We start from the raw sequence: 21473 nt of genomic DNA on the forward strand, positions 1-21473 counted from the left end.
AAGGGCTTTGCACGACGGAGGATTCCCAGTCGGCGACTGGCTTTTGAGGCGAGGTTTGAAATGTGACTTTCACAGGAAAGGTCATGGCAGATAGTGAGACCCAGAAGCTTGAAAGAAAAGACTTCTTCCAGAGGATTGTTGAGAAAGTGGATGGGGGGGTTTTCTAAACGGTCCTTTCGAAGAGACATAGTGAGAGTGTGAGATTTGTCTGGATTGAAAGACATGTTCCATGTGTTGGACCAGTTTGTGATTTTATCCAGATCTGCAGTGAGCGAAGAAGCTGCTGCTTGCCGATCTGAGGGATGACAGATGGTACGGCAGAGGGTGGAGTCGTCGGCAAAGAGAAATAGAGGATTTTCCAGAGAGTCGGAGTTTTTTTTCCAGAGAGATACTTACGAAATATAAAGAGTTCGTAAGTATATTTCTGACTTCCGTCCTCTGTGTGTTTGTGTGTTTGTGTGTTTGTTTGTAGGCACGATAACTCGAGAACGGAAGAAGCTACCAATGTCAAATTACACCACGTGATTCAGGAGGTGATGGCTCGCGCTGATTAGATTTTGGTCAAAATCGGTCACAGGTCAAGGTCACAGTGAGGTCAAACATAATTCCGTAAATTCCTGTGGAGAAAAGGAGTATTTTTGCTTCGGTCAACGTTACGAGTTCGTTTTAACTTCGATTTTAATTTTGTCTTCGGTTTTTGCGATCGCTTAGGATGCCGAACACTCGGTTGTCGAAATTCTGCTAAAAATCGGAAGTTTTGGAGACGTTTTAAGATTGTATAAAAATATTTCACCCGTCGCGTCACGTGGCGCAACGCGCTCGAGCAGACGCGTCGTTGAGTCACGTAAAGGTTTTGCGTGTGCGCGCTGACGTCATCGCGCTCGCCCCGGCGTCCTTTCGAGTTGGGGGGGTCGTCGAGGGTGACCTTTACGTTACGTTAATCCGCGGTAACTCGAGAATGGAAGAAGCTACCAATGTCAATTACACCAGGTGATTCAGGAGGGTGATGGCTAGCGCTGATTAGATTTTGGTCAAAATCTGTCAAAGGTCAAGGTCACAGTGAGGTCAAACATAATTCCGTAAATTCATGTGAAGAAATGAAGTATTTTTGCTTTGGTCGACGTTACGAGTTCGTTTTAACTTCGATTTTAATTTTGTCTTCGGTTTTTACGATGGCTTAGGACGCTTTAAACTCGGTTGTCGAAATTCTGGTAAAAATCGGATGTTTTGGAGACGTTTTAAGATTGTATAAAAAATATTTCACTCGCCGCATCACAGCTCGTCACGTGGTGCAGCGCGCTCGAGCAGAGGCGTCGTTGATCACGTAAAGGTTTTCCGTGTGCGTGCTGATGGTGTTTTCGATATAGATGGTGTTTAAAAGTCATTTTTTTATCCTAATAAAGGTTATCGTCGCATGCCTGACTCGCTAAGCCGTCAGATTATGTAAAGATTGTTGGTGGATGGCCGAATATTACGGTTTTGTGACTTTGATAAAATAATATTAAATAATTGCGTGGAGAAATGGAGATTTTTGCTTCGATCGACATTACGATTTTTTGATGGTTTGGTACAGAATCATCATTGAAACTTCTGGTTTGTGTCGCTACCTTCTCTAGAGAAAGCTTTTATTAGACAAGGTCAGAGGTCAAGTTGACAATTTCGTAAGTACCAGTCTATGACTGCTTGTTTGTTTGTCTGTCTGTCTTTTAGCAACTTTACGGCAAAACGGCTTTAGCAAACACTATCAATTTTAATCCACAGGTGGGCAATGAACCTTGGACGACCCCATTAACTTCTGGGTCCAATTGGATCAAAGGTCAAGGTCAAGGCCGAGGTCACGAAAAGATCAAAATCGTTTTTCGCTCATAACTTCGTCAAAAATGGTCTGATTTACTTCAAACTAAGCTTATGGTGAACCTTATTCTATTTCTCACTTATAATCCTATCCATTACTGTAGTGAAATATGCATATTTGTGAAGATCGGTTGGGTCCAAAATTTTGGGGGTCATGGTCATCAGTCAAAATTTCAAATTTCCATTAAAACTAAAACATGGTTACAAAAATACAACTTTACGGGAAAACGGCTGGCTCAAACACTGTCAAATTGTATCCACAGGTGGGTAATGAACCTCGGATGACCCCATTAACTTTTGGGTCCAATTAGGTCAAAGGTCAAGGTCAGCGTGGCCTTGAAAGGTCAAAATCATTTTACGGTCATAACTTCGTCAAAAATGGTTTAATTGACTTCAAACTAATACTAAAATATTACTTATTCTATTCCTTATAACCAACATTCAGGTTAAGGATGTATCAAATTTAAATTTGATCCCCAAAATAAATTTATGCCTTAAATGGGTGGGATTTGTTGTGCCTGGCACCACTTGTTACCCTTGTAAATATTTATATTTTCATTAAATTTCGCATTTATTTTCAGTTACTGTGTCAGTGTATTTGTCTTGGCGTTTAAGTATAACCCCCCCCCCCCCCCCCGTGCATCCATATGTTTCTCTGTCGCTCCGCCAGTGCCGCACCCTTCCCCTCCTGCGTGTGTTATAATCTCTGAGGATCAACGTGTCCGCCTCCTAAGGAAAACTACTCGGCTATCCGAGCTGGCTGGTGTTAACTGCCATTCACCACAATTAGGTGCGGGGGATTAATCCAACCGCTAGACCCATGACTATCTATATATATATATATATATATATATATATATATATATATATATATATATATATATATATATATATATATATATATATATATATATATATATATATATATATATATATATATATATATATATATATATAACCGGGCGTAGTGGCGTGCGCCTGTAATCCGGCTACTCGGAGGCTTGGGTTGGAGGATCGCTTGAGGACGGGAGCTCTGTGCTGTGCCACGCTATGAGAGGGTGTAGGGCAGCCTGGAATCATGGTGAAACCCAATCGTTATCCATGTGTCGTAAGAGGCGACCAGAGTTGCCTCAGGAAAGGCATCCGGCGTAAAACCTTTGCTAAATCAGTATGTGGATCATAACGGATGATCCGCTGTGGCGACCCCTAACGGGAGCAGCCGAAATATGAAGAAGAAGATATATATATATATATATATATATATATATATATATATATATATATATATATATATATATATATATATATATCTACATTAGCAAAGGTACCCAGCATTGCCTGGCAACACCATGTCCCTTCTCCCATCCCCACCCTCCCTCCTGCCACCAATTACCCTCCCTCCTGCCACCCATTACCCTCCCTCCTCCTACCCCTTCCAATTCCTCCTCCCACCCCTTCCCCTGCCTCTTCCCACCACACCCCCTGATCCTGGACTCCCACCCCACCCATTCTCTTCCCTCCTCCCACCTCCACACTTTCCCTCCCTCCTCCCACTTCCACCCTTCTCCTTCTTGCCACCCATTCCCCTCCCTCCTCCTACCCCTTCCAATTCCACCTCCCACCCCTTCCCCTGCCTCTTCCCACCACACCCCCCTGACCCTGGATTCCCACCTCCACCCATTCTCTTCCCTCCTCCCACCTCCACACTTTCCCTCCCTCCTCCAACTTCTACCCTTCTCCTTCTTCCCGCAAAGATACCCCTTGCTTCGCTGATGGGAATACTAAGAGAAGGGGGAGAGAGGGAGGGTGGGAGAGAGAGGCAGCAAGTTAGTGAATGAGGGGTAGAGTAGAGGGAGAGAGAGGGGGTAGAGAGAGAGGGGAGGTAGAGTAGGGGGTAGAGAGAGAGGGGAGGTAGAGTAGGGGGAGAGAGAGGGGGTAGAGTAGAGAGAGGGGTAGGGTGGAGAGAGAGATAGGGGTAGAGTAGAGAGAGGGGTGGAGAGAGAGAGAGGGGGAGAGCAGAGAGAGGGGTAGAGTAGAGAGAGGGGTAGAGTGGAGAGAGAGAGAGAGAAAGGGGTAGAGTGGAGAGAGAGACAGAGAGTGGTAGAGTAGAGAAAGAGGGGTAGAGTTGAGGAGAGAGAGGGGTAGAGTAGAGAGAGAGAGGGGTAGAGTATATAGAGAGAGAGAGAGAGAGAGAGAGAGAGAGAGAGAGAGAGAGAGAGAGAGAGAGAGAGAGAGAGAGAGAGAGAGAGAGAGGGGTAGAGTAGAGCGAGAGAGAGAGGGGTAGAGTAGAGAGAGGGGTAGAGTAGAGAGAGGGGTAGAGTAGAGAGAGAGGGTGGAGTAGAGAGAGAGAGGGGTAGAGGAGAGAGAGAGAGAGAGAGAGAGAGAGAGAGAGAGAGAGAGAGAGAGAGAGAGAGAGAGAGAGAGAGAGAGAGAGAGAGAGAGAGAGAGAGAGAGAAAGGGGTAGAGTGGAGAGAGAGAGAGAAAGGGGTAGAGTGGAGAGAGAGAGAGAAAAAGAGTAGAGTAGAGAGAGAGAGAGAGGGTGGTAGAGTAGAGAGAGGGGTAGAGTAGAGAGAGGGGTAGAGTAAAGAGAGAGGGGTAGTGTAGAGAGAGAGAGGGGTAGAGTAAAGAGAGAGAGAGAGGGTAGAGTAGAGAGAGAGAGGGGTAGAGAGAGAGAGAGAGAGAGAGAGAGAGAGAGAGAGAGAGAGAGAGAGAGAGAGAGAGAGAGAGAGAGAGAGAGAGAGAGAGAGAGAGAGAGAGAGAGAGAGAGAGAGAGAGAGAGAGAGAGAGAGAGAAAAGAGTAGAGTGGAGAGAGAGACAGAGAGTGGTAGAGTAGAGAGAGGGGTAGAGTAAAGAGAGAGAGGGTAGAGTAGAGAGAGGGGTAGTGTAGAGAGAGGGGTAGAGTAAAGAGAGAGAGGGTAGAGTAGAGAGGGGTAGAGTTGAGAGAGAGAGAAAGAGGGGTAGAGTAAAGAGAGAGAGGGTAGAGTAGAGAGGGGTAGAGTTGAGAGAGAGAGAAAGAGGGGTAGAGTAGAGAGAGAGAGAGGGGTAGAGTAGAGAGAGGGGTAGAGTAGAGAGAGAAAGAGGGGTACAGTAGAGAGAGAAAGAGGGTTAGAGTAGAGAGAGGGGTAGAGTAGAGAGAGAGGGGGGAAGAGAGAGAGGGGTAGAGTAGAGAGAGAAAGAAGGGTAGGGTAGAGAGAGAGGGAGAGGGGTAGAGTAGAGAGAGAGTGAGGAGGGGGGTTGGAGGGAGAATGACACCCCAATAACTGAGTGGAAATTTTTCAGACTGAATTAATTAAAATGTTATTGCAATATTTTTCCAATTCTCTCTTGAACTCATAGTTCACTTGTTCTCTTGCTTTACTCATTCTCATCCTCCTGTTACGTTAATTGTTCGTTTAATTTAATCTCCAATTCAATTTATTTTGCCTCCGTGATGATCCCACTGGTTAATTATTTTCATTGCACTCAATTAAGTTACACTTTCGGAACCTTTCTTAATCTTTTCTTCACTCAATATAATTCTCCAATCAGTCGTAAAAAAGTAAATTTTAATGCTTTTGCAATTTCACATTTTCTTGTGTAAATATGGAGAAGGAGGGATCACAGCCTTGCTTGCTTAAAGTAAATATGTAAATATGCTTAGTTCTAAAAATCGTTAATTTCTTTAAATTTTCAGATTTCACTCCAGATTTTGATACTTAAGTGCACATGATCCAATCCTCGAATCCAAAGACAGATTTTGATTATATACTTTCCATGAGAGTACATTGTGGTTCCCAAGGCAAGGCATTTTTGAGCAGGCCAAAACAAATTGCGGCTTTACCGGCTTAAGACCTAAGCGAGGGAGAGCAGGCTGACAAAGGAGAAGCCTGTTTTTGTTTTTTCATGATGAGCACCCCATTAATTATCTTCAAAGGTGGTATTTAAATTTATCCAGATACCCAGTTTTCATTCATGCACTCCCTTGGAGTTCCCTTATTATGCATGCAAAGTTCCGGGCCACGAGGTTTCATGGTTTTGGAGTTAGGGAGGAGATGCACACACACACTGACATTTATTATTATAGATATTTTAGATTATTAATTTTTTATGTATATATATATTATTCCCATGGTTGTGTCATGAGATATCCTGGTCATCATCACAAGTGCCCTGTGAATGTCGTTGAGGATTTTAAGTATCTCATTTTGTATATTGTGCAGATATTCTTACCTCATGACTGTGGATGATTATGCTACCCCGAGCAATTATATAATACCTCACCAGATCATCAGCACAACCTTTTGGCAAGCACCCACAACGAATTATACACACGTACACACTGAATCACACATTCTACAGATTCTACAACCAATCATCAATTGACTAAATCATCCAGACAACCAACTACTCATCCAATTATCCTCCCAATGATTTCCCAACCCGATTCTCCACTTTTCGTTTGGCCCACAGGGTTGTTTCAACGTGCTATCCTGCAGAGTGGAACAGCATTGGCCAGCTGGGCAATCAGCTATCAGCCAGCCAAGTATGCACGGCGGCTTGCCGAGCGCCTTGACTGCAATCTCCTCGACACAGCTGCGCTTGTGGGCTGTCTCCGCTCAAGACCTGCACGCCAGCTGGCTGAGGCTGCTGTGTGGCCAGCACCGTACCATGCGGCATTCGGTCCAGTCATCGATGGGGATGTAGTTTCGGATGATCCACGGGCACTCATGGAGCAGGGCGAGTTTCTCAACTATGATGTAATGACAGGACTAGCACAGACCGAAGGTCTCAGGTAAACATACTCCATATCTCATTCTTTCCTTGTCTGTACATCTTTATTTTCATTCAGATATGATAAACTTTCTCAGAAGCAGTATTTCACGTTGATCAAGAAAAATCCAAATGTTGTCTGATCATCATTAGAACTTAGGTCATGCTCAAACACCAAACCAGAGTGGTGGTACCACAGGTTTGCTGAGGCAGTGGTCGGTGAGGCTGGAGAGCTGACTGCTGCCTCCTTCGATCGGGCTATCTCTGCTTTTGTCGACAGCATGTATGGCTACCCTGAGGGACGGGATGAACTACGAGCAACAGTGAGGTAAATATATATATATATATATATATATATATATATATATATATATATATATATATATATATATATATATATATATATATATACACAGGACACTACAACACAAGCTAGCTGTTTTGTTGGTTTGCGGACAAAAACAATTCAAACTTTATAAGCTATTAATAGAAAACCATTGCTTTTCACTTTTTATAATATTACACATCAATTGTTGAGAGGTTGTCATGCTGCAGCAGCTTTTGGCTAAAACTTACTCTAATTATCGGTTGGTGACTAATTCTTTCTCACTGTGGGTAAGAATGGAACTTGCTTTTTCATTTCATGGGGTGGCAAGATAACTCCGTGAAGAGTATGCTCGCTATTGAGCTGTCTTGGCCGGGTATGGTCTCCAGCAGGGATAAAACTTTACCAAAAACTTCTGATCCGATGCAGGCGGATTGCATCTTGGATTAAACTTTGTAATTTTGAAAGAGTAAGTAAATCTGGCTCTCCCATTTGCATTTAGGTGGTGAATATGAAAGAACCCGCAACATCTCTCGAAAAAAGCACCGTATGCATTTTGATCAACTGTCCCCTTATGCCCCACCGTTTCTCCAGATTTATGTACACTGATTGGGCAAATCGCGACAGTGAGGCTGCCCGTCGACGAGGTTTGGCTGCTCTCTTCACTGACCACCAATGGCTGGTCCCAGCAGTAGCCACAGCCGACCTGCACGCTCGCTATGGCTCTCCTACCTACTTTTACACATTCCAGCATGAATGCACCTTATCTGCAGGAGTACGAGGAAATACTCTGGGACTGGAGCTATTGTATGTGTTTGGAGTCCCACTAGTAGAAGCCCTCGGTGCAGGACCTCAGGCTCCAGCTGGATCTCCGAAAGCCACGGCATCTCTTCCATGCAACTTTTCTCGTGCAGATGCTGCACTAAGTGCAGCACTCATTGCCTACTGGACAAACTTTGCCAAAACTGGGTCAGCACTTCACGGTTGCCTCAATGCATTGTTTTCACATTCAATTTTCATCAAATATTTTTTCTTCCTCTTTCATCATGATTATTGCTTTTGCTTAACATTCTTCATCATGTCCAGCAGGATGATGCAGAGGTAGCACATTTGACTTTGAACTGTCTAGTGTAGGCTTATTCTCGACTCAATTAGTCTGTTTTAGTCGATTCTTAAAGCCACTGCAAGCTGTCAGATTAAGACTAGTGTTTTGAAAACGCATGTATTGCATCAAAGAGTGGGTTGTTGATTGGATAGGGCATTAAGAGAGGGACCGTTTTACATGCATTTCTGGTGGACATTAAAAATCCCACTATAAATGACCGTTTTTACAGCCATTTTTTCCTGCTGTGCAGGGGTTTGGCTTTTTCTTGAGGCAATGTTTTATGGCCGGATGCCCTTCCTGACGCCAACCCTGGTCGCCTCTTACGACACACAGGGATATGGTACACCTATTCTAACCGGGGCATACACCGGGACCAGTACACTGGCACTCATTTCGCCGACCTCGGAAGGATGACAGGCTGAGTCAACCCCCTGGTGTTAATTCAGCAGCCAACGGGGCTTGAACTCAGGACCCTGGGATCCCAAGCCACCACCCTAACCACTAAGCCAACACCAGGCTTAAAAATCCCACTATGTATTTCGCAAAGCGTAGGCAGGTTATCGCTGGAGTACTGGCCAAAATCCAAATGATTGCCCTTCTGTGCAGGGAGGTACTGCATCAGCAGCACCATCAGTAATGATGCCACCACTGGGCCTTATTCTGGATTCACAATTAAATCAAGGTTAATATGTATCACTAGTCGAATATTATTGATCTCCATAATTCTTCCTTACAATTTTTCTCTCAATGAATTTCCTTCCTTATTTTTTTTTTCCAGCTCTTTGAAAGTTAAATATTAATTAAGTAATGAGGACAGTAAAAAGAATCCATCATCCAAATTATCATTCATTACATTGCCCATCCAACAGGGATCCAAATCGACCACTCTCTCCAAATGCTGGTCTGAGCATAGGCCGCAGCGGACGCTTCGACGAAACAGCCTGGGCCAAATACACCCCTCGGGAACGACGATACTTGCACGTAGGATTGAAACCACGCTTACGAGAGCAGTACCGTGCAACACGCGTTGCCTTCTGGCTGCATTTGGTGCCACAGTTGCACAACCCACATGACATGTTCCAGCACACAAGTACCACAACCAAGGTAAGCTGTGTCTGGCCGGGCATTTACCGATAATGTGTACGCCTATGTATGTATATTTGCATGTGCCTGAATATTTCAGTCATCTTCTTACAAGAAATAGTGGATTTTAAAGAGGATTATATTTGTTGTTTGGATACAACAACAGTATAACCTCATTTTAACGGATTTTAGATACTACCACAAACAAATTTTCTGGAAACAGTGAATGCTGGACAGTCCTTTGTGAGTATACTGACTGATGGAGCGCGCTGAGGGATGTGCATCAGGCGTCTTTTGGATGCTGTGGCCCACTTCGTTACCAACCGTCTTCCGAGTCAGATCATGCATAGTTCAGTATTTAACTTTAGGTGTTTCTTTTTGTTTTATTTGTGAATAAAGTTGTACAAGTGATTTGTCATGGCTTCTAAGGACAGTGGTGCTAAGTGAAAGCATGTGTATCTTGGCGTCGTGCAGAAATTTGAGTTAATTGCAAAGTTAGAGTCTGGTGTGTCAGTATATCAGTTGCCCACACTCTGAAAGTGTTGATTCACCTTCACCTCAACCTTCTCCTGAGAGGTCATGGGAGCATTCACCTCCTCAGCCTCTTAGCTCAGATTCAGAATGAAAGTATTTCAAGTCACCACTATCGATCATGGCAAACCCCTCTTCAATCAACCACAAATTGTGAATTCAGTGAAGTATTTCTTAATTTCATGCTTGTCTTTTTCCGTTTATTTCTTATTTGAGTGTTTTTATTGCATAAATGTACTGTATAACTGTTTAATAACGTCCGTTATGCACAGTAGGGCATTTATTACAATATACGACAATAACCATTCAATTTAATGGACTTCGGCATTAGCGGACACTACTTCCCCCTATAGTCCGTTAAATCGAGGTTTTACTGTAATGCCTAAACCACTTTTGTTCAGTCTTTTGAAGGACAAAAGATGATCAAATCATGGTGACAGGTGTTCTGAATCAGAAAGTTGTTGACCTAGGAAGTGGTTGATTCGGGCTGGAAAATGACTGAGTTCCCACCATTACCCCACAATACAGATAACGCCAAGGATAGGTGTTTGCATCAGTTTTGTCAAAAATAGATCCTGGAACAGGTAGCTCAAAGTCAATCTAGAAACATTCTAATTGCTGCCTATTAGAAGTCTGGTCCAAATGTGACCTGGATTTTTGTTTATATAATGCAGAGTAATGATTGTGGATTTATTGTTTTTGAGGGAATTTGTTTATCCAGTGTTGAGAACCATTACTCATAATTCTGTTTTCTACATGTGCGGCAAACCAATATGTGAGATAACAAAGGGGGTGGAATAACAAATAATTTTGAAAGATATAATCCGAGGTGGAGAAGTTTCCGATGACCCCCAACTCCAATTCTGCAACAGGCCTGCACAGCATCAGTGCAGGAGTCCTAAAAATATGCTCTGCCACTCTTGCACATCCTCTTTCTGCTCTGGTCACCCTATAATTGGATGTAGGTCAGCTTCTGTGCACTTGGAAGTCAGCCAGCATCATTCCACTACACAAACGTGGTGTGAAAACACATCCTCTTTAAGTACATGCCTCTTCGCTTACTTCCAATTGTAAGCAAAGTCATGGAATCCATCATCACAGTTGACATCAAATGCTTCTTTATCTCAAACCATCACTTCAGATTCATATCCAGTCACTCTATCCTGGACATGCTGCTTCTACTCTGCCAAAATGGATGGAGGCTCTCAATCTCAGACATGAGATCAGGGCCAGCTCTTTAGACATATCTCGAGCATTTGACAGTCTTGCATCATGCCTTCCTCTCAAAACTCTCTGCCAATGGCATACAAGGACACCTCATCTCATGGCTTACTGACTTCCTCCATTCTTATAGTCAGCACATATCTCTCAACTGGATCCTCTCATTACCTCTCCCTGTCGAGGCTGGAGTGCTTGAAGGCAGTGTGTTGAGCCTAGTCCTGTTCCTCATCTTCATCAATGATCTTTCTGATTCTCTATAAAATAATGCTCATATCTTTGCTGATGACCACCCTCTGCCAGAGCATCTCTTGTCCTTCAAATAAGCAAGTAGCAGCTTCTTCCCTCTCTGCAGACCTTAATAGAATCAGGACCTAGTCCAACACTTGGGATATTTCTATCAATGCTGACAAATCTCACTCTAACTCTGTCACTCCAAAAGGACCATCTAGCAAACCCTCCCATCTACTTCCTTAACAAACCTTTTGAAGACGTTCAGTCACTCAAATTGTGTTTCCCTCCTCTCCATCTCCTCTTTTTGTTTTTCTGTTCAGTTTCCATTTCATCCATAATTTTTTTTAGCTTATCTGAAATTGGAATTCCAGATAAGGTATTGTCATCGTGCACTGTCCATCCATCTCTCCGTCTGTCTGTCTGTGTGTCTGTCCGTCCTTCTATTATGACTTCTCTAGCCAACTGCTGGGCCGATCCGGCTGAAATTTGGCGGCAGTGTTCTGCTCCTGACTGGTAGCGGGGATTGCAAAGCTCGTTCTGATCAGGTCAGGTATGGGAGCATGTGCCAGAACAGCGCGTCGCTGCATCCACTTTCCGCCGGTACTCCAGGGGCCTCCGTCTGGCCATCCCCCAGGCAGATGCCAGGCCCATCCCCATCTCCTTGAGATGATGGTCAACCTGCTGCAACCATGAGGCACGTGGTCGGCCCACTGGCCTCCTCCACTCATGAGACTCCCTCGCTGAGAGAATCTGGTGAGCAGGATCAGCATCAGGAAAACGAGCCACATGTCCATACAGCCGCAGCTGACGCTCACGGACTATGCAGGTAACAAATCTCATCCGAGTCTCTCTCAGCAACCGCTCGTTGGACACAAAATCCGACCAGCGATAGCCAAGGATTCTCCGAAGAGACCTGGTACCAAAGGAATTAAGTCTCCGTCTCAGATCCTTGGTCAAAGTCCAAGTCTCGCACCCATAGAGCAAGACTGGAAGTACCAAGGACCTGAAGACTCGGACTTTCGTCCTCCCGCACAGGTACCGGCAGCGCCACACCCCATGATCCAGTGAATCCATGACTCCCCAGGCCCGACCCAGACGTTTATTGACCTCCGGCTCACAACCTGCGGAGACATGAATATCACTGCCAAGGTAAGTGAATCTATCCACGACCTCAACATCCTCACCACAAACAGACACAGACAGGACAGCAGCATCCAAGATGTCACCGAAAGCCTGGATCTTTGTTTTGACCCAAGAAATCCGTAATCCCAACGGCTCCGACTCCTCATTCAGCACCTCGAGGGCCCCCAAGAGGATGTCTAAAGTCTCCGCAAAGATGACTGCATCATCTGCAAAATCAAGGTCCGAGATCTTGACATTGCCAAACGATGCACCGCAACTTGATCTCTCCGACATCCTCCCAAAAATCCAGTCCATACAAGTGCTGAAAAGTGTGGGGGCCAGTACACATCCCTGACGAACTCCAGTAACAACTGGAAATAAGTCAGAGATGGTACCACCACACTTCACAGCACTCTCAGTACCAGAGTAGAGTTCAGACATCAGATCGATCAGTTTTGGTGGCACCCCACGAAGACCAAGAATCCTCCAGAGGACATCCCGATTCACTGAATCGAACGCTTTACAGAGATCAACATAGGCTGCAAGCAGCCCCTGCCGAAACTCTCGTCTGCGTTCGGTGAGGACACGAAGAGCAAGGATACGGTCAATCGTTGACCTCTTTGGTGTAAAGCCTGACTGCTCTGGATGCTGGTGCTCAAGCAGATGGTGGCGAACCCTATCAAGAATTATCCGAGCAAAGACCTTGCCCGGCACTGAGAGCAGCGTCACCCCTCGGTAGTTGTTGCAGTCTTGGCGATCACCCTTCCCTTTCCAGAGAGGGACAACAAGGCCCCTCTTCCAGTCAGTTGGGATGATGCCTGTGTTCCAGGCAGAGCACAAAACTGCATGCAACGACACGAGTGCAGCATTTCCACCAGCCTTGAGAAGTTCGGCATGGATGCCACAGATCCCTGGAGCTTTGCCCCGTTTCAACTGGTTCACCGCAGCCCGTGTTTCCACAAGCGATGGTGGACCACAGTTGATTCGAGGGTCAGCAACAGGGATTGTAACACCCTTGACGTCCAACTCGACAGTTGGGGGATCAGCCTGGTACAACCGCTCAAAGTAACCGGCCCAGCGGGCCTTCACTTCAGACTCCTCTGTCAAGAGCCTACCACTCTCTGCTCGAACTGCAGTGCTCCGAGGGATGGGCTTGGATGAACGTAATGCGCGAATTCCCCTGTAAGCGGGACGAGAATCACCTGTCCACAGGTGATGCTCTACCCCCTCACAGATTCCTCGCACATAGGCCTCCTTGTCCACCCTCAGTGCACGTACAGTTTTACGCCTCAGCTCCCTGAACAGCTCAGCTCTGCCATTCAGCCTGGCCCTGCGACTCTGGTCAATGGTATCCAGTGTCCCTTGAGAGACAAAATTCTTCTTTGCCCTGCGGTGAACTCCAAGGCATCCACCGGCAACATCAAGGACGGTGGTCTTGAAGGTGCTCCACAACTCTTCAGGACCCCCAAAGCACCCAGACCCCCAAGTGTCCACTCAGCCTGTTCGCAAACTCCTCAGCTACTCTCTCATCCCTGAGCTTGGCAACATCCAGCCTAGGCTGGGATGGTACCATTCTCCAGGATTTAAGGTGCAGCTTTAGAGTTGCTACAACAAGCCTGTGGTCAGTATTGAGGAACTGAGCACTCCGGTAGACCCTGCAGTTCTGGATCATCCTCCAACGACCGTCAATGAGGACATGGTCAATCTCCTTTGCCACACCGCCAGCGTTGGAATACCAAGTCCAGCGATGAGCTTGCGGGCGCTGAAACCATGAACCAGCCACCCTAAGTCCATGACTTCTTGCAAAGTCAAGGAACTTAGTGCTATTCTGGTTCATAGTTCCTGACCCATGGGGACCAACACACACCTCATAACCATCCCTATCAGTTCCAGTCGATGCATTGAAATCCCCCAAGACTAGAAGTGTATCTCGTCTGGGGCACTGATCAACCACAGACTCGAGTGTGGCGTAGAATGTGTCCTTCACGGTAAGATCACTCGCCTCAGTCGGAGCATAAATAGAGACCAGGGAAATGACACCTAAGGAGTGACGAATCCTTAATCTCATAATACGCTCGTTGACCGGTGTTACCTCAATTATCATTGGGGTCAGCTTATTGGACACAGCTACAGCAACTCCTTGGGTATGGTAACCATCAGAGCGACCAGACCAATAGTAGGTGTAACCACCCACCATTATCTCGCCGCAATCCGGTCTCCGAACCTCAGAGAGAGCTGCAATCCCGATGTCCAAACGCTTGAGCTCAGATGATAACAGAGACAGGTGATCATCCTCTCTTAGGGATAGGACATTCCAGGCACCCACCCGAAGGGACCGCCTCAGGTTAACCCAAGGAGACCGCCGTCTGGTGGACGACACCTCAGCACCACTCCGACACACTCTCCCGCAATCTGACCCAGGGATGTTACCCCGTGGTTTCCCTCCTATCAAAGATTGGGGGTCCCGAAGGCTTTGCCCCAATCCCATCATCCGGTGAGCTGCCCTGCGAAGGGAAGCTGCACAGGAGGTACTCCCACGGAGTGGGTTTTCAGATTTTTTTGCGTTTTTGCGTTTTGCGGAATGAAGCGTTTTACGGTGGCTGGAGTGCAAATCCTGCCACCAACCTCCTAATAAGAAGTAACCCAACTGCAGGAGGACGTCCGCAGACACAGTTGGGCACTAGATATGGATGGCCGTTGGCTCACAAGGAGCTCCTCCGCCCTTTGTTCTGATCACGTGACTTTAAATAGGTAAAAATGGCCGACTTAGTAAATTTCTTCAAAAATCTTCTTCTCCAGACCCACCAGTCAGAATGCTGCCAAATTTGGGTTACAACATTTGAACAGGGTCCTGATGGCCATGCCAATCACTTGACCGAAAGTGGGTCAAAATTGCAGTCGCGCAAATTCCTTCCAAAATCTTCTTCTCCAGACCCACCAGTCAGAATGCTGCCAAATTTGGGTTAAAACATTAGGCCAGGGTAGGGATGTTAAATTGTGGCAGTCTTGCCGATCACATGACCAGAAGTGTACCAAAATGGCCGACTTAATCAGTTTCTGGGAAAATTGCATAAATTCCTTCAAAAAATCTTCTTCTCCAGATCCACCAGTCAGAATGCTACCAAATTTGGGTTACAACATTAGGATGGGGTGCTGAAGTTAAATTGCTTAGGCCATGCCAATCACACGACCAGAAGTGTATCAAAATGGCCGACTTAATCAGTTTTTCGGAAAATTTCAGAAATTCCTTCCAAAATCTTCTTCTCTAGACCCACCAGTCAGAATGCGAAGCCTGATATTTGCTTAATAGTTAGGGTGGCTGGCTTGGGATCTTCGGGTCTTGAGTTTAAGCCATGTTAGCTGCTGAATTAACACCAGGTGGGGTTGACAGCCTGTCATCCTTCTGAGGTCTGTGAAATGAGTACCAGTGTACTGGTAGAGGGGCACAGCATCAGCGGCATAGTCGTGCCGCAACAAAACGACAGCTCCCTGACAGCCAATCTGCCATATGCAAGAAGAAGAAGTCAGAACGCTACCAAATTTGGGTTGCAACATTAGGCCAGGGTAGGGATATTAAATTGCGGAGGCCAGGCCAATTACATAAGTGGATGTGTGCCAAAATGGTGGTCATGCAAATTCCTTCAAAAATCTTCTCCAGACCCACCAGTCAGAATGCTACCAAATTTGGGTAGCAATATTAGGACAGGGACTAGATAAGCTGCAGGTCCAGTGGTCCTATGTTTTGCCTTCTTTTTCTTGCTGTGTATCACCAGCTTGTTCATCTCCAGTGCCCTCCTTTTGATCAATTCCCCATTTTGCCTCTAAGTGTCCCTTTGTTGTATCCCCATAACTTGCTGTTGGTGTGTCATCCTCATTGTCATCATCCCCCCCCCCCACTCCTCTCCCACTTCTTTTCCACTGTGATATCAGTTACAAGTAAATTCAACACAGGAAGCCATTAGACCCATCAATCCTGCACAACAGTTGCAAACCAATGGTTGTTTGTCCTTGTTCTATCCTTTTTAACTTGTGAGCATCAAGCAAGGAAACAACATGTACCATTTTTAAAGTCTTTCGTATGGCTCACCTCGGGTTCAAACCGCTGACCTCCCAGACTCACAGCAGATGCTCCAACCATTATGCCACCGACTGGTGGAGACTCAGTACTATAATCAGGCGTGGATCCATGATTTTAGGTTGGCGGGAGGGGGCTGCAAAAATTTACACTGCACTGAAAAATATAATTTGGCCGAGCAGAGCGAGAACATTTTTTTTTGTGGGCGTTTCTTTTTGTCATAAATTCGAAAGACTTCTAAATATTGACAAAAATGCTCTAATACACTTGAAAAGTACTCTAATGAAAAAAAAATTCTGCTCAAAACTCAACATTTATTTTAATTATTGTCTCATTATAAAAATCCAATTGAATGAAAAGCACACATTGCATTTCATAAAACAAATGACACAATGATCAAAACAAATCAATGCCTCTGACATATTGAACAAGGTTTGACACAGAAGTGACCTTTGATCAGAACTGCAGTTTTGCCATCAGCTGAACATTTACCTTCATCATCTCGACGATGTGAATCACTAATAACAAAGATTTCTCCTCCAACACATTTGATACTTATTGTATACCCTGGAGAATTTCCTACTGTCAAAAAGAATGTTCTTGAGTCTTGAAAACACAGACTGAGTTTCAAATCAAACAGAATGATTGGGACTCTGGATTATCTGATATTTGGGATACCAAATCCACTTCTTAGTTCATGAATGGTTAAGAGAAAAGAAAAATCTCCTATGACAGATGATTCTGGTCATTAGTTCATCATTAAGTATCTACCATGGGAACAAACTGAACGGTACAAATCAGTTCCATGGTGAACGCTGCAGTCAACATCAGCTGTGATCTGAGGAATATCGGGTGATCCCACATTCCGAGACCACATCTTCGGTTATATACACCTTAATACATATGAAAAAAAGATCACTTTGATGGGAGGGGAGGGGTTTGCGGGAGTGTGCGCGCTGGGTGCCCCGGTCCCACCAGATCCACCCCTGGTAATGGCTATGTATCTCTTGTTCTGTAATGTTCTGGCCCATTATGTGTTGTATGTCTTCCACGAGCCTCGACTTTGCATACAAAAAATTGTCAAATTTAATATTATACTTTTTTGTAATTCCTTCTTTGTGTGGACACTTTTAACTTTCAATCACACAGCACTCAAAAGTACCTGCTCGGTGTTCCTGAAACTGATCACCATTGTATGCAAAACGTGGCAAATTGATGCTGATGGTGGCAAATTGGTTCAAAGTGTGTACTTGTGATGTGCAAGCAATGAAAACGCATGATGTGCTGAGAGAGCCATGGACAATTCTGTGCTGTTCTCAGAGTGATGATTGCCTTGGAGGATGAGGGAGGGGTAAATGCCCGGGAACTAGAGGATTAGAGGTGATAGTGGTTGATGTCAGAAAGAGTGATGAAGAAAAACACAGAAATAATTAGAAAGCAACCCCTACCCTCCCCCAACCCCCAAACCCCCTCTCCCCACTCCATTTTGATTTGATAATCTTGTCATGATAATTAATCGTATTCTTAAACAGCTTCAGGTTTTCTGTTTAAAAATAAACTTTTTTGTTGTTATTCTTTAATCGAATTTCTTGTACATGCTCTTCCACTCTTTGTATGAAGCACATGTTAATTAAAGGCCCTTTCAGCCATTGTAATTTGTATTACCATAAGGAGTATGAAACTAATCTAAATTTAATTCCCATGAATACGCAACGTTAAATCGAGAATGTGAAATTATTGTTGAAATGTCAGAATTCATTATTCAACTTATCTCATTACCTTTGGAAATAATGTGGATTAACTATAAGAGATGTTCCATCAATGGCAGTTCACAGGGCAAATCACCAAGTGTTTAACCAAAGCTCGGGCCCATTAGGGGTTATTGTTTCTATTTGTGGTGCTGGTGCTGTTGTTATTATTGTTTTTGTTAATTATTTGGAGAGATTTCTTCCTTTTTATCTCTGTCTTCTCTCCCCCTCGTTGATCCTGCTAGATTCCACCATCTGATGGCATGCAACACACACAGCGTCGCAACAATCGTCCATTAGCAGCAACTCGTCCAACCCCATTGACTCGACGAGGTGAGCGCCATCCACCACCTGCCTCTTCAGCTCTTTCCCCAGCAGAAGCTCCGTTGCTCCATGATTACTCCACAGAACTGAGTGTCACTATTGCGGTTGGCTCCTCTCTCCTACTTCTCAACGTCATAGCTTTCGCCGCACTTTATCACCGCCGTGACCGGCGTAGACAAGGCCTCTTGGGTGGAAAAGTTACTTCACCTCTTCGATTCCAGCCTCCAAGACCACCTTGCCCACTGGACTATGCCTTGGCTTTACGACGGGATGGAATGGAGGGTGGAGGGCCTGCTAGCCTTGAAGCATTTGATCTAGCCTCAGTCTACCAAGCATATACTGCTGGGCCTGCACCTGGCCACTCGACAACATGTGTTTGACAGAACAGATTGGAGGGGCATCGGGCAGCAAACAGTTGGATGATTACTGCAGAGCATTACAGTTTAGCTTGTCTGTAAAGGGCTGTCACTTACCGATGTCACTCCATCACCCTCACCCCTCACTTCACCACTCCCCTCCTCCCCAATCTCCCTCCTACCATCCCCACACTCATTGTGCCACAATCAGGGAAACATATTCACAGTCAGGCATCCCTCATTAGGTGCTGCAGCAACAGGTCCCAAACACACCCAGCAACCACAGACAAGTGTAGGCCCAAAATACCCAGAGGTGGAATCAGCATCCACAACTTCTGCCCCTTTGTAAGGCAAAGCAATAAGTTTTTATCAGGCTTACTCGGTTACTTGTACAATCAGCAAAAGTATAAAACATATGGTACCTTTTTTGTGATGTTAGTCTCCCTCAATATGGCAGTTTGTTTCTTAGATTATTCATTTAGTAAGATACATTCTCAATTGCCATTCCTAACACAACCTAGATTTTAACATTCTTCATTGAAGTCAGAGACAAGGTTATATGGACATGAACATTACTTTGCAACTTAGCAAGAGCCAGGAACAAGCAAAGTGTTGTACAAATTGCACTTCAAGATAAACTCGATATGGACAATGAGAAACCACTCCTGTTTGGGGATTCTTAGGAACGGGGAAATTCAGCCAAGCAAACTTATTTTGTCAAAACAGTTCAGTATGAGTAAAGCTACCACACTTGCCTTTGAGTGGAGAATGTATCCACTCTGCATCTGCATTGAGAACTCAATGGGGTGACTTTTTGGGTTTGTAAATTTGGGGCTTTCAGAGTTCTCCATTTTGCAACTTCATTTTGGGGAAGAAAGTTTAGGAGAGAGAGAGATTGTTAGGATATGCACAAAGTTGAAACATTGGCTGGACAATGAGCAAAACAAAGCCATAATTAATTTATATCTCTGTTGTGTCTGCTTATCCAAAATTGATCGTACCAGATAAAAACAATGACGACAACGGTGCCGACAACAGAGCCTTTTCAGCTTCGTGAGCAGAACATCGTGCATTATATGCAGTTTTGTGCGTATTTGTCAATCTGTTAAATAATTCTCCTTTCTTTGTTCATTACATTGAAAGGTCCACACCGAAAGCAAACACATTAGTCCAAATTGCTTGGATGACTCCTTCCTGAAAAGCATCTGAATTAGCACCAGTTTTTGCCATGTGCAAAGATTATTATTCGACCTTAGATTTGAGGAGGGAGGGCTGGACAGGTATTTAGCAACCCAGAACATCTCATTTGAGGGCTAACATCATGGAGTTGAAAATAGTGATGGAAACTGGAAGTGAGGGAGTGGGAATTAGCAGGTTTGAATGCAGAGTGGGGAATCTGGATGTGTGATTAGAGAGCTGGTGGGCATAAAAAAAGAGCATATAGCTGAGTAGTATACATCACATCGCTTGTGAGCATCTTATTGTACTTGAGAAGACAGCTGCTGGCTTACAGTTAGGGTTAAAACTACATCCTGGCCTTGCTTTAACCAAAGTCTGGCTGTTTTATATGAACATTAGCCTCTTTCTCCACCTAAGAAATATACTTTAATATATTGGCAACCGGTTTAATATTCACAAAGATTTATGCCAGACAAGAACATACATAACTTTTAGTGCACCTTCTGAGAATTAACCTTCAAGAGATTTTTGGTCTGACAAATGACTGGTTGTCGAGAAATGAAAAACTGCTTCATAAATGCCAGACGCTACGTAATGGAAGAGGGCTGCAGGTCGGAGAGACCTGCTGCGGAGAATCTGTCAGGAAGTAAGTGGGAAAGATTGTTGTGAGCAGGCAGTTCTATTGGTCTAAAATCTTTAGCTTGGAGAGAATGCATGAGTATTTATGGCTTGGATGGTGGGAATAGTTTGCAAACGTTGCATCATTGGGTGTTCTGTGATGCAGAGATAGAGAACTGAAAATGTTCACCTGAGAAACTGAAGCTGAGAAGGTGAACCTCTGCGATGAATGGAACTAGAGAGAGAGGAGAGGTGGACAGCCGAGGGTTTGAGAGCTTGGGAACTAATGACTGGAAAGCTGAACGATCAGATGATTTGCGTTGGATCAATTGATATTTGGTGCCTCAAGGATTCAAGGAGAAATTGGCGCTACATCACTTTCAGTCCAATGGAAGTACGTAATGAGTTTTCCCAATGAACGGCCATGTTATTTTGGGCATATTATGGTGACGATAAATGCAAAGATATATTATCAGAATATATTCGATATTTCTGATTTTGTGCAGAGAAACTACCAATGCGGACTCGAACAAGGTTGAGATCATTTCTTCATTCAAACCTGCAAGTGATATAAGAACTGTAGTGTCTTCTTTTTAAATGAGTGCGATTACAGGAGTCACCTTTATATGGAGACTTAGGACAAGGTGACATTAAATAAATATCTTGGAAGCTCGCATCCTACTCTTTTTTTGACTACTCATAATTATTTCCTTACCGCTCCTCTTTCTCACACTAAATGAAGAACGACATTCAAATGCGAGTGATTCAGGCAATCAAGGCAATGTGAGCTTTGTTTACTTATTGTATGAAGGGCGATCAAAAGGTTCTACAAGTCAGATGCTCACAATCGTCCAAGACATGCCAACTGTTTTTCATTTCTAAATTTAGTGTCCCTCAATTTCAATGTGCTTGCTCTATTTGTCAAACTATCTATGCCAGTAAAATCCAAGTT

The 21473-nt window shown here is 44.6% G+C and overlaps 1 protein-coding gene across 6 annotated transcripts in view; it reads left to right on the forward strand.

Annotated features, from left to right (window-relative positions):
• Nucleotides 1-21195, forward strand: part of LOC147022983 (neuroligin-3-like) — a 103652-nt gene extending 82457 nt beyond the window's left edge. For all 6 annotated transcript variants that reach the window (XM_085887976.1, XM_085887977.1, XM_085887974.1 and 3 more), the window contains 5 exons: nt 6304-6625; nt 6803-6931; nt 7523-7897; nt 8903-9137; nt 18290-21195. In XM_085887976.1, the coding sequence (XP_085744102.1) occupies nt 6304-6625; nt 6803-6931; nt 7523-7897; nt 8903-9137; nt 18290-18748 (1520 nt within the window). In that variant the 3' untranslated portion in view covers nt 18749-21195. The remainder of the gene's footprint in view (nt 1-6303; nt 6626-6802; nt 6932-7522; nt 7898-8902; nt 9138-18289) is intronic.
• The last annotated feature ends 278 nt before the right edge of the window (nt 21196-21473 follow it).

Source organism: Eptatretus burgeri, chromosome 7 (genome assembly GCF_056783735.1).
Source record: "Eptatretus burgeri isolate ZD-2024b chromosome 7, Ebu_testis_v1, whole genome shotgun sequence".
In the NCBI taxonomy this organism is placed as follows: domain Eukaryota; kingdom Metazoa; phylum Chordata; class Myxini; order Myxiniformes; family Myxinidae; genus Eptatretus; species Eptatretus burgeri.